Source organism: Salvelinus fontinalis, chromosome 40 (genome assembly GCF_029448725.1).
Source record: "Salvelinus fontinalis isolate EN_2023a chromosome 40, ASM2944872v1, whole genome shotgun sequence".
Taxonomy (NCBI): domain Eukaryota; kingdom Metazoa; phylum Chordata; class Actinopteri; order Salmoniformes; family Salmonidae; genus Salvelinus; species Salvelinus fontinalis.
The window spans coordinates 7712002-7725117 of record NC_074704.1 but is presented as its reverse complement, the minus strand read 5'-3'; the positions used below and the strand labels follow the sequence as shown (position 1 = coordinate 7725117).

Genomic DNA, 13116 nt, shown 5'->3' with positions numbered 1-13116 from the left:
ACTATATAGGACTGTGGTCTAAAGTAGTGCACAATATAGGGCTGTGGTCTAAAGTAGTGCACTATATAGGGCATTGTCTACAGGTGGACTTTAGATCTTAGTGGTAAAGGTGATCTTTATGCTGGGAATCTTTTTAGACTGGTTAGTTATAAAAGCAACATGTTTCATAGAGCCACGACTGAGATGAGGAGATGTACAATAACCAAAGATTCACCTAAGTAATGATTTATTTTATAACACCTTCTACAAAACACAGTAACTACATACTGTTCCAAACTGATGTCCTCAGCATTAGGAAAGACAGAGGAGAAGAAAATAACCCTTAAATGGTATTATAAACCATCTTTATTATTATTACGTTGTGTCCATATAACTTGACAAACATTCAGTTCTAATCTGAGTTGATACTTTGGATCATTGTTCTCAAACTGATCTTGAGTTTTCAAGTCAAAACATAAATACAAAATAACTTCAAGTGAACCTCCGCTATGTGAAGACTGTTTCCCATGAGCCTTTGGGGGCGTTGCGATGATGGTTCGCTGTAGGTCCCAAATGGCACCTTGTTTCCTATATAGTGTACTACTGTTGACCAGAGCCTTATTCCCTATATAGTGTCTCTGGACCCAGGTCAAAAGTAGGGCACTATATAGGGAATAGGGTGCTATTTGGGAGGCTGACTAGATCTCAGAGCGTCGTGGGGGGAAGACGCGGCGTGGGGGAGGCCTCGCTGTCTTGTTGCCACGGCGAAGAGACTCTAGCTCCCGATGGGTAGCCATCACGACCCGACTGAAAGAGAAAGGGATGAAGGAGGGAGAGATAGAGATGGAGGGAGGAAAGAAAAGAGGGAGAGAAAAGAGAAGGATAGGGGAGGGAGGAAGAGATGCATTGGGAGAGAGTGATATTATTTTCAGTTGCTATTTGTCTGTTTTTACTTCTACTTACAAAACATCTGATCACCACTGTCATGCAAATGTAGTTGGTTTGATCTTGAGAGGTGTGAGATTGCTTTAGGCAATGTAAACATATGTTTCCTATGCCAATACTGCCCTTGGAATTGAATTGAAATTGAATTGAGAGAGAGATCAAAGAGAGAGTATAGCAGGACAAGATCTCTCCCTGTGACGACTCCCCCATCCTGGGTCAGTCTGAACACACCCCTTCAAACTGTCCTGTAGACGAGGATAGTCACCCCCCCCCCCCACCCCCCCAGCACTGAACACACCCCTTCAAACTGTCCTGCAGACGAGGATAGTCACACCCCCCCCCCACCCCCCCAGCACTGAACACACCCCTTCAAACTGTCCTGTAGACGAGGATAGTCACCCCCCCCCCCCACCCCCCCAGCACTGAACACACCCCTTCAAACTGTCCTGCAGACGAGGATAGTCACACCCCCCCCCCTCCCCAGCACTGAACACACCCCTTCAAACTGTCCTGAAGACGAGGATAGTCACCCCCCCCCCCCCAGCACTGAACACACCCCTTCAAACTGTTCTGCAGACGAGGATAGTCACACCCCCCCCCCTCCCCAGCACTGAACACACCCCTTCAAACTGTCCTGTAGACGAGGATAGTCACCCCCCTCCCCACCCCATCCCCCCAGCACTGAACACACCCCTTCAAACTGTCCTGCAGACGAGGATAGTCACACACCCCCCCCCCCAGCACTGAACACACCCCTTCAAACTGTCCTGCAGACGAGGATAGTCACCCCCCCCCCCCCCCCCCCCCCCCCCAGCACTGAACACACCCCTTCAAACTGTCCTGCAGACGAGGATAGTCACACACCCCCCCCCTCCCCAGCACTGAACACACCCCTTCAAACTGTCCTGAAGACGAGGATAGTCACCCCCCCCCCAGCACTGAACACACCCCTTCAAACTGTCCTGCAGGCGAGGATAGTCACCCCCCCACCCCCCCCCCAGTACTGAACACGCCCAGGTCCCACAACTGCACCGGTCCTCCATCATTGAGGGATGAATTCACAGAGCTGGAGAGAGACATGGTGGAGCTCAGAGAGCTAGTCCACACAATCCAGACAGAACAAACCCACAAAACAGACCAGCACAACAACACCCCCCAACAAGACCTGGGGGGCCGAAGGTGGAGGTGAACGGCCGTCTGAGAGAGCTGGCTGCTCTATGGACTGAGGTGAGAGAACTTAAAGAGGAGGGAGAGGAACACGTGGTACAGCTAACAGTAGTGAAGGAGGAGAGAGAGGAACACATGGTACAGCTAACAGTAGTGAAGGAGAGGAGAGAGAGGAACACATGGTACAGCTAATAGTAGTGAAGGAGAGGAGGGAGAGGAACACATGGTACAGCTAACAGTAGTGAAGGAGAGGAGGAAGAGGAACACATGGTACAGCTAACAGCAGTGAAGGAGGAGAGAGAGGAACACATGGTACAGCTAACAGTAGTGAAGGAGGAGAGAGAGGAACACATGGTACAGCTAACAGTAGTGAAGGAGGAGAGAGGAACACATGGTACTGCTAACAGTAGTGAAGGAGAGGAGGGAGAGGAACACGTGGTACAGCTAACAGTAGTGAAGGAGAGGAGGGAGAGGAACACATGGTACAGCTAACAGTAGTGAAGGAGAGGAGGGAGAGGAACATGTGACACAGCTAACAGCAGTGAAGGAGGAGAGAGAGGAACACGTGACACAGCTAACAGCAGTGAAGGAGGAGAGAGAGGAACACATGGTACAGCTAACAGTAGTGAAGGAGGAGGGAGAGGAACACATGGCACAGCTAACAGCAGTGAAGGAGAGGAGGGAGAGGAACACATGGTACAGCTAACAGTAGTGAAGGAGGAGAGAGAGGTACACGTGACACAGCTAACAGTAGTGAAGGAGGAGAGAGAGGAACACATGGTACAGCTAACAGTAGTGAAGGAGAGGAGGGAGAGGAACACGTGGTACAGCTAACAGGAGTGAAGGAGGAGAGAGAGGAACACGTGGTACAGCTAACAGTAGTGAAGGAGACGAGGGAGAGGAACACGTGACACAGCTAACAGTAGTGAAGGAGGAAAGAGAGGAACACATGGTACAGCTAACAGTAGTGAAGGAGGAGGGAGAGGAACACGTGACACAGCTAACAGTAGTGAAGGAGGAAAGAGAGGAACACATGGTACAGCTAACAGTAGTGAAGGAGAGGAGGGAGAGGAACACGTGACACAGCTAACAGCAGTGAAGGAGGAGAGAGAGGAACACATGGCACAGCTAACAGTAGTGAAGGAGGAGGGAGAGGAACACGTGACACAGCTAACAGTAGTGAAGGAGGAAGGAGAGGAACACATGGTACAGCTAACAGTAGTGAAGGAGGAGAGAGAGGTACACGTGACACAGCTAACAGTAGTGAAGGAGGAGAGAGAGGAACACGTGACACAGCTAACAGTAGTGAAGGAGGAGAGAGAGGAACACGTGGTACAGCTAACAGCAGTGAAGGAGAGGAGGAAGAGGAACACATGGTACAGCTAACAGCAGTGAAGGAGGAGAGAGAGGAACATGTGGTACAGCTAACAGTAGTGAAGGAGACGAGGGAGAGGAACACATGTCACAGCTAACAGCAGTGAAGGAGGAGAGAAAGGAACACATGACACAGCTAACAGCAGTGAAGGAGGAGAAAGAGGAACACATGGCACAGCTAACAGTAGTAAAGGAGGAGAGAGAGGAACACGTGACACAGCTAACAGCAGTGAAGGAGGAGAGAGAGGAACACATGGCACAGCTAACCGCAGTGAAGGAGGAGAGAGAGGAACACATGGCACAGCTAACAGTAGTGAAGGAGGGAGAGGAACACGTGACACAGCTAACAACAGTGAAGGAGGAGAGAGAGGAACACGTGACACAGCAGTGAAGGAGGAGGGAGAGGAACACGTGACACAGCTAACAGTAGTGAAGGGGGAGAGAGGAACACATGGTACAGCTAACAGTAGTGAAGGAGGAGGGAGAGGAACACATGGCACAGCTAACAGCAGTGAAGGAGGAGGGAGAGGAACATGTGACACAGCTAACAGTAGTGAAGGAGGAGGGAGAGGTACACATGACACAGCTAACAGTAGTGAAGGAGGGAGAGGAACATGTGACACAGCTAACAGCAGAGTTCAGAACCTCATCCCCTGTTCGATTCCTCTCCTGTGTTAACTAAGGAGGAGAGATCCTAATCTGTGTCTATCTGAGCAGACAGCCATGTAGCCAATCAGAGCTCAGAGATCTGTGGGGCGGATCAGGCTGACTTCTAAAGTTCATTAGGTCAAAGGTCATCACTAGGAGAAAGTGGTGAAGAAGTAGAAGGATGGAGGGAGAGGAGGGAAAAGACTCACTTTAGGTAGGAGAGTTCTCTGATCAGGCCACAGACCAGTTCTGTAGCGTCTTCATGCCCTTCATCTTTCTCCTCTTCCTCTCTCTCACTAGTTAAGGGGAAGAGAGAGACAGAGAATGGCACCATTCCCTATATAATGCACTACTTTTGACCAGGACCACATGTGCACTATATGGGGAATAGGGGTTCATCGTAGGCTTCAAAACATGTGAATACAAAGTTCTAAAATAGTGTACTGGTTCTAGGAAGATGGATAAATGTAAGTGACCAGTAATGTTCCTGAAACAAGATGAAATATCTAGGTCAGTGGTTATCGCTGGGTACTGCAGGTGGTCGGCAATATTGGGGGGATAAAAATACAACAATCTTCCAAAAAGAATAACAGTTGAGGGTATTAACGGTGTTATAAGCCATTTGACATGACTTTTCACAATGCTAACAGTTTATAATAGGCCTTTAATGTATTACGTTTACTGCTAAAATGTACTACATTTGACATGACTTTTCACAATGCTAACAGTTTATAATAGGCCTTTAATGTATTACGTTTACTGCTAAAATGTACTACATTTGACAGCAAATATAGTTTATGTTAAATAAATGATGCGACCCTGTGAAAGATGGTCCTCAAAAGCGTTTGACTGATCTGCTCTCAGGAACAGAAAAGGAACCGCTGTTCCAGATAGAAACAATGATCTGCTCTCAGGAACAGAAAAGGAACCGCTGTTCCAGATAGAAACAATGATCTGCTCTCAGGAACAGAAAAGGAACTGCTGTTCCAGATAGAAACAATGATCTGCTCTCAGGAACAGAAAAGGAACCGCTGTTCCAGATAGAAACAATGATTTGCTCTCAGGAACAGAAAAGGAACCGCTGTTCCAGATAGAAACAATGATTTGCTCTCAGGACAATCGTTCACAACTGTTCACCTTTGGCAAACACATTTTTTCTAGCTATCTGATTGGTTTGTCATTACATCTCTTTCATCTGTTGACAGTGATCATTTTTGGCTCTGTACTCCAGCACTTTGGGATTTGAGATGATACAAAGACTATGAGGTTAAAGTGCAGACGGTCAGCTTTCATTTGAGGGTATTTTCATGTATATCGGGGGAACCGTTCAGAAATACCAGCACTTTTTTTACACAGCCCCCCCATTTTAGGGGACCAAAAGTATTTGGACAAATTCACTTATATACACTATATATACAAAAGCATGTGAACACCCCTTCAGATTAGTGGATTCAGCTAAAGAAATGGTTTCCCGAGATTGGTGTGGAAGAACTTGACTGGCCTGCACAGAGCCCTGACCTCAACCCCATCGAACACCTTTGGGATGAATTGGAAGGCCGATTGCGAGCCAGGCCTAATCGCCCAACATCAGTGCCCGACCTCACTAATGCTCTTCTTGCTAAATGGAAGCAAATCCCTGCAACAATGTTCCAACATCTAGTGGAAAGCCTTCCCAGAAGAGTAGAGGCTGTTATAGCAGCAAAGGGGGGACCAACTCCATATTAATGCCCATGATTGTGGAATTAGATGCACGACGAGCAGGTGTCCACATACTTTTGGTCATGTAGTGTCTGTATTAAAGTAGTAAAAAGTGAAGTATTTGGTCCCATATTCATAGCACGCAATGACTACATCAAGAAATTTACAGACGCACAAATATCATAGGGTGCTATTTGAGAGGCATGCAGCAGATGATGTAGAAGTAGTGACCCGGCAGGGGATCTTCTCTGATGTTAGTTTAGAACGGTGAGAAAACACAACTACTGTCTGTCTCCAGACCCAGAGGTAAAGATGGAGATATCCCTTCATCTACTCTCATCTCTGTCTCCAGACCCAGAGGTAAAGATGAAGATATCCCTTCATCTACTCTCATCTCTGTCTCCAGACCCAGAGGTAAAGATGAAGATATCCCTTCATCTACTCTCATCTCTGTCTCCAGACCCAGAGGTAAAGATGGAGATATCCCTTCATCTACTCTCATCTCTGTCTCCAGACCCAGAGGTAAAGATGGAGATATCCCTTCATCTACTCTCATCTCTGTCTCCAGGCCCAGAGGTAAAGATGGAGGAGATGGAGATATCCCTTCATCTACTCTCATCTCTGTCTCCAGACCCAGAGGTAAAGATGAAGGAGGTGGAGATATCCCTTCATCTACTCTCATCTCTGTCTTCAGACCCAGAGGTAAAGATGGAGATATCCCTTCATCTACTCTCATCTCTGTCTACAGACCCAGAGGTAAAGATGGAGGAGATGGAGATATCCCTTCATCTACTCTCATCTCTGTCTCCTGGCCCAGAGGTAAAGATGGAGGAGGTGGAGATATCCCTTCATCTACTCTCATCTCTGTCTACAGACCCAGAGGTAAAGATGGAGGAGATGGAGATATCCCTTCATCTACTCTCATCTCTGTCTCCTGGCCCAGAGGTAAAGATGGAGGAGGTGGAGATATCCCTTCATCTACTCTCATCTCTGTCTCCTGGCCCAGAGGTAAAGATGGAGGAGGTGGAGATATCCCTTCATCTACTCTCATCTCTGTCTCCTGGCCCAGAGGTAAAGATGGAGGAGATGAAGATATCCCTTCATCTACTCTCATCTCTGTCTCCAGGCCCAGAGGTAAAGATGGAGGAGATAGAGATATCCCTTCATCTACTCTCATCTCTGTCTCCTGGCCCAGAGGTAAAGATGGAGGAGGTGGAGATATCCCTTCATCTACTCTCATCTCTCTCCCACTCTTCCTTTACCATCCCTCCTTCTCGTCCCTCTGTCTCACTCTCCCATCTCTCCTTCTCGTCCCTCTATCTCTCACTCTCCCATCTCTCCTTATCATCCCTCTCTCTCACTCTCCCATCCCTCCTTCCCGTCTCTCTCTCTCTCACTTTTCCTTTGTCATTTCCTCATCTACCTGCCCCCACATCTGTATATCAGCACTTCTCTCCTCCCCTCATGCCTGCATCTCCACCCCCCCCCCTCCTTCCTCCCCCCTTCTCTCACGTCAGAGTGATGGTGTTGAGTTGAGAGTCAGACACGTAGTCCAGAGCCAGCCCTCCAAACGGGTCAACGACAGCAGCAGCATCATCGTCTCTGGTCAGGTCTGGGGTGGTGGACTGAAATACACAAACAATCAGGACTCAAACAAACAAACAAACAAAGACGTCAACAAAAACACTCACATGGTTGTTCTCCTCCAAACCACCAGGTGTCACTGCAGCCTGGTTGTGCCCCTCCCTTCCAGGACTTGGCTCTGTGGGGGGAGACATGGTGGACTCCCCTCTGTCAGCCGGCACCAGAATGAGTGCCCGGGGGTCAGCCACAGTCCCAGTCCCTGCCCCATCTTCAGCCCCCCTCTCTCTCTGGGTAGGTGAGCTCTGAACCTCTCCGTGGTGCTCCCTCTCTGCCCCAGCCTCCAGAGGGATAGAGGTAGGGGTGGTGGTGGAGGATGGTGTAGGGGCCCTAGGGGGGCTCTCCTCTGGCTCATTAGACCCACAGCCCCCCCTGTCCCCTTCCTGGTTCTTCTCCACAACCCCCTCTGTGTCTAGCTCTTCTTCCACCAACACCACAGGCTGCTCACTGCCCAGTGGGTCCACCTCCAGGCCAGTCCGGAGACCCTCTCCTGTGACCTGCTCTGTCCCAGAATAAGCTACTTCGCTGGGGTCTGCATGGCTGGCCTCTCCCCCTGACTGAAGCTGCTCCTCATCTAACTTCTCCCCCTCTTCCTTCTCCTCTTCTTTCTCTTTGTTCCCCTGCTCAGTGGTACTCCCCGGAGGAGCGGGCGGAGGGATGAATGAAAGGAGGGACGGATCAGAGGATGATGCTGCTGTAGTTCCCTCTACAGCCACCAGGTTGGCACAACCATCACCACTATCACCACTCTGCCCGATGTCCTCCTCTCTCTCTTTCTCCACTTTCTCCTCCTCCGCTTTCCTCACCAGCACCATCTCTTCTCCCTCCCTCCCTCCTTCCGTCACACTCTTTCTTTCCTTCTGCCACTGCTCCTCTATTCCTCTCCTCCTCTCCCTCTCTCTCTCTCCCAGACCACACATCCCCATTCTCCTTCTCCTCTTCTTCACTGGTTCTTCCACAGATCTGTCCTCCTCCACTGGTGGACCCTCCCTCCCACCACCCAGACAAACACCTCTGTCATCTATAGCCTCCTGCTGTTCACTGTCGAGCTCCTCTTCATTGTCGGTTTGACTGTCCCCGTCCCCAACGTTGACCTCCTTGGAGGGAAGCAGGGAAGGCTGGGGCTGTGCTACAGTCAGTGGGTGTGGGGGGAAGCTGAGGAAACTCTGTGTCTTGATGTCTTCTTCTTCTCTACCCTCGTCATCTTTGACAGAGGACTCCACACTATGGTCTTCCTGTGGACTATCTCCACCATCCTGATTGGTTGGAACTGACTCCTCTGTGCCCGCCCCCTCCACAGCCCTTCCAATGGCCTGTTCTCCCTCGAAGCCAGGCACAACCGGACTTTCCTCCACTGGATCACCCTCTTGCTTGGGTGCAGTGGTATCTCCCGCTTTGTTAGCCTGCTGAGATGGATGAGTAGTACAGGCCGTCAGAGGGCAGTGGGGATCTTTAGGAGGAGAGGTGGTGTTTAACACTGTTCCCTCAGTGTCCTGCTGCACACAGCAGAGGAGGAGGAATCAGTTAGAACATAGCAACATTTGAATTGTAACTGACAAACGCTCAACCAGCAAATGGAACTTCTGTTGGCTACCTGCTCTAGGTGTGAGGGCTGTGCTTCCACTGCCTCTCCAGAGGGGGCGCTCTCCTCTGACTCATCACTGCACTTTCTCTTCCTTGACCTGAGTGACCTAGGCTGGGGAGGTGTGAAACCTGGAGAGAAAATGTCAACTTTATGCTAAGGAAATGTCCTTTCTTTCACACATACATTAGCAAGCAAACAGGTGGACTGGCAACCTTTCACTTTGTTTTTCCATATCTTGTCAGCAGCATTCCACCCTGCATCCCACAGCTGGCTTGCTTCTGATGCTAAGCAGGTTTGGTCCTGGATTGGAGACCAGATGCTGCTGGAAGTGGTGTTGGAGGGCCAGTAGGAGGCACTCTTTCCTCTTGTCCCCAAAAATATTGGGCAGTAATTGGGGGCATTGCCCTGTGTAGGGTGCTGTCTTTTGGATGGGTCGTTAAATGGGGGTTCTGACTCTCTGTGGTCACTAAAAGATCCCATGGCACTTATTGTTAGACTAGGGGTGTTAACCCTGGTGTCCTGGCTACATTCCCAATCTGACCCTCATAACATCATGGTCACCTAATCATCCCCAGCTTCCAATTGGCTCATTCATCCCTGTAACCATTTCCCAGGTTGTTGCTGAAACTGAGAATGTGTTCTCAGTTGACTTACTGGTTAAATAAAAATCTCAGATAAATTCAACTATGTTGGATGAAAGTTTTATGTCCAGGTATTCACTTTAGGAATGAATGATTTCAACCAATGAAAGCATTGGAGATCATTTAAACCCCAATATACAGTTGATGTGAATTTAACGGGGGCTATTTCAGTCTTACTTGTGGTTTGCGTTCGTTTTTTGGTCATCCTCCCAAGCTAGCTCTTCAAATGCCATGCAAAAACAAAACAGAGACAAAGTGTCAGTTGGCTAAGTTAGCTAACAATGATTTGCCAATTATATCAGATATCATGACACTGGCAAAGCATCTCATTCAAAACAAAGACAATTAGCCAATAACATCTATCTAGCTAATACTTTAGAATTTTGATGGTGGATTTTAGTTTCTCCTCAAGCTCTTGGTCTGGTCACAACTGTAGGTAGCTAGCTAGCCTACCTGGCAGTGCAGATCAAGACGGATTGTGAGTGGTCTCTCTTGCTAGCTAGCTATCAAACTTTTGACACTCTCACTGAAACATATAGCTACAGTGCATACCAAGTACAACTGGCTTGCTAAGATTAAAACACATCTAATGTTCAGTTACGAACATGAGATTTTTACACATAACTTTGACTGGACCTTACAGCTAGACACTTGTTAGAATATTTTTCAGCGATTTCTGGGCGTGTCCTTCAAACGCCGTAAAGCAAGGTAGTCGCGTTGCCAATGGTTACCCAATGCAGGAAGTAGGAAGTAGCCAATGTACACACCTTTTCGTGGTTTTAATAGCTCTCTAACTAGCAGTAATTTATACGTGACTAGCGTTCTCTCATATGTTTTTGAAATGATCAGTCGTCGTATGAACTAAGAAAGCGCTCAACATATGGTCCGTGGATAACGTATGACAAGGTAAAACAACGCTTTTAGTGGCAATGTTTACAATTGACATGGCAGCTTCTAGCAAGCTAACGTTAGCTAGTTAACAAGCTAACTACTACAAGTCAGAGCTGCCCAACTATGAAGGAGGATAAACAACATTTGTGCCATGAATGATACTATGAATTTGCTGTTGATAGCTAGCTAACGTCACTACTAATTTGTTGCTAGGCGTTGTCAGAGACCGACTCAAAACGTGAGCAGTCAACGAATGTGTTATTACCAGCCATGATATCAATGAAATGTAACGTTATTCAACTAGGTAAATGCAGTGTAAATTCAACAAAGTCCTGTAACTAGCTGTCCATTTTTGTCTGTCAATACGTGTACGATAAAAGCTGAATATAGCTAACTACTGGAACTATTTGCCAGATGTTACAATATGTCTATTTGGTTCTACTGTGTTGTTGTAGTTGTGGCACAGGTCAGTTGACAAGGTTCTCTCCATGAGTCACAGTCGGAACCCCCCGCCCAGGGGACAGGGGGCAGCGAGAGCCAAACAGGTAACCTCATTTTGATCATTGATTTGATAATGAATTATCATTGATAACTGTAAGTCAAGTTGTCATTGATAACACTAGTCATTTGCGTTTTCAATTCTCTTTCTTTCTCCCTCTCTTTGTCTCTCTAAGATGGGGCTGCTCCTGGATCTGTCTCCGGATGGAGGGATGGATGGAGGAGGAAATGAAAAAGAGCTGGAGGCAGAGCTACTGGCTCTGATGGGCGGGTCCCAGGGGACGAAAGGGAGAGGAAAAGGTGAGGATCATCCTATTCATCATCATCATCCTCACCCATTATCTTCTCCCGATCTTGTAAGAAATAACTTCCACAGACCCTACCACTAGAACCGGGTTGATACCTGTGTGTGTCTGTGTGTGTCTGTGTGTGTCTGTGTGTGCCTGTGTGTGTCTGACCTGCCTGCCTGCCTCTCCACAGCTCCAGTTCCCATGGCTGACATTGAGCGTATGGCGGCTCTGTGTATGAAGGACCTTGATGATGATGATGATGATGATGATCTGGAGGATGATGATGATCTCCTGGTATCCACCATGTTCACACTCCTCTTGTCCTTCATCTTCCTCCTGTCTGTTGTTGTTTCATTCCCAATGGCAACACTTTTCCTAAAGTGTGTGTGTGTGTGTGTCTCTCTCTATCTGTGTGCGTTTTATGCATTTGTGTCTTTATACATCCCCAGGCTGAGCTGAATGAGGTGTTGGAGGACGACGATGATGAAGAGGTTCAGAAACCTGCCACCCCTCCCAGCTCTAACTCCACCCCCCGCTCCACCCCCGGCACTCCTAGTGGTACAACCGGGCTGGAGGCCTGCCTGGCTGAACGCATGGACATGTACCAGACAGCCATCTCCAACGCCAATGCAGAGGGGGAGACCAGCAAGGCTCGCAGATACGACCGCGGATTGAAGGTGAGCCAGAGACTATAGGCTGGTTGTATGATGATGTGTCTCAGAGTAGGAGTGCTGATCTATGACCAGTTTTTCCCTTAAGATTATAATGAACAAGATTACTGGACAGGATGTACCTGATCCTAGATCAGCAATCCTATGAGGTGCTACGGCTCCAGGAACATGAATTATCCCAGATTCATCTAGCCATATGTAAACCTGGGATTCGACATGTGAAGGTCTACTTTTCCAGTCAGCTGAATTGTATGTTTGCTTGCTTGTCGTCTCCCCCTAGACGTTGCAGTCCATGATGACGTCAGCCAAGAAAGGAAAACCGATCAATGAAGAGGAAATCCCGCCTCCTGTCTCCACAGGTGGAAAGCCTGCCCCAGCCCCCGTGCAGCAGCCTGAACCAATCAAAGAGCGGGGGCCGCTTACCCCAGTGCTTACGCCCTCCCCGTTCACCAATCAGAAGTCTCTGAGGGAGGCTCTGCCTGTTGCCCCGCCTCCTAAGCCCCGCCTCCTGGCCCCCCCTCAGAAACACACTGCCGTTACCCCGGATACGCCCGCAATCTCCCCCCTCACCCCCATTCAACCAGACGCACGGCACTCAGGTAGATCACACACACACATTTTTGAAGACAGATACCAGCTTGAATGAAGACAGACACCAGCCTGTAAATGTTACCGCAGTCCCCTAATGTCACCGCAGTCCCCTGGAACATTCTGGTTGTTATATCATTCTCTCTCTCCCTCTACTCTCCCTCCTCTCTCTCCCTCCTCCCTTCTCTCTCTCCCTCCTCCCACCCTCCTCTCTCCCTCCTCCCCTCTCTCTCTGTAGAGTTGAAGCAGTGTGTTCTAAACAGACAGAGGGAGTATAAGCTGGCAGCCCTCCACGCCAAGCAGGGAGGAGAGTCAGAGCTGGCCAGACAACACTACCACATCGCCAAGGTACTCCACACACTAGGGGTTAAAGGACCTCCACTAGGGGTTAAAGGACCTCCACTAGGGGTTAAAGGACCTCCACTAGGGGTTAAAGGACCTCCACTAGGGGTTAAAGGACCTCCACTAGGGGTTAAAGGACCTCCATGGACCTCCACTAG

At 48.7% G+C, this 13116-nt stretch overlaps 2 protein-coding genes across 2 annotated transcripts; one reads left to right on the top strand and one right to left on the bottom strand.

Annotated features, from left to right (window-relative positions):
* Window positions 1–209: 209 nt before the first annotated feature.
* LOC129839462 (cyclic nucleotide-gated cation channel beta-1-like) lies at window positions 210–10383 on the bottom strand. The gene is made up of 7 exons (XM_055906941.1): window positions 10132–10383; window positions 9856–9898; window positions 9047–9165; window positions 7503–8948; window positions 7324–7436; window positions 4323–4409; window positions 210–786 (listed from the first exon to the last, which is right to left on the bottom strand). The coding sequence occupies exons 2-7, from the start codon at window positions 9881–9883 to the stop codon at window positions 678–680; spliced, it is 1902 nt and encodes a 633-aa protein (XP_055762916.1). The 5' UTR covers window positions 9884–9898; window positions 10132–10383; the 3' UTR covers window positions 210–677.
* A 9-nt stretch (window positions 10384–10392) lies between these two features.
* LOC129839240 (coiled-coil and C2 domain-containing protein 1A-like) lies at window positions 10393–13102 on the top strand (the record flags this gene model as incomplete). The annotated part of the gene is made up of 7 exons (XM_055906549.1): window positions 10393–10584; window positions 11025–11114; window positions 11244–11367; window positions 11548–11651; window positions 11807–12034; window positions 12309–12627; window positions 12855–13102. Coding segments are annotated over exons 2-7 (1080 nt in total), but the record flags the coding sequence as incomplete, so codon positions are not given.
* Window positions 13103–13116: the final 14 nt, after the last annotated feature.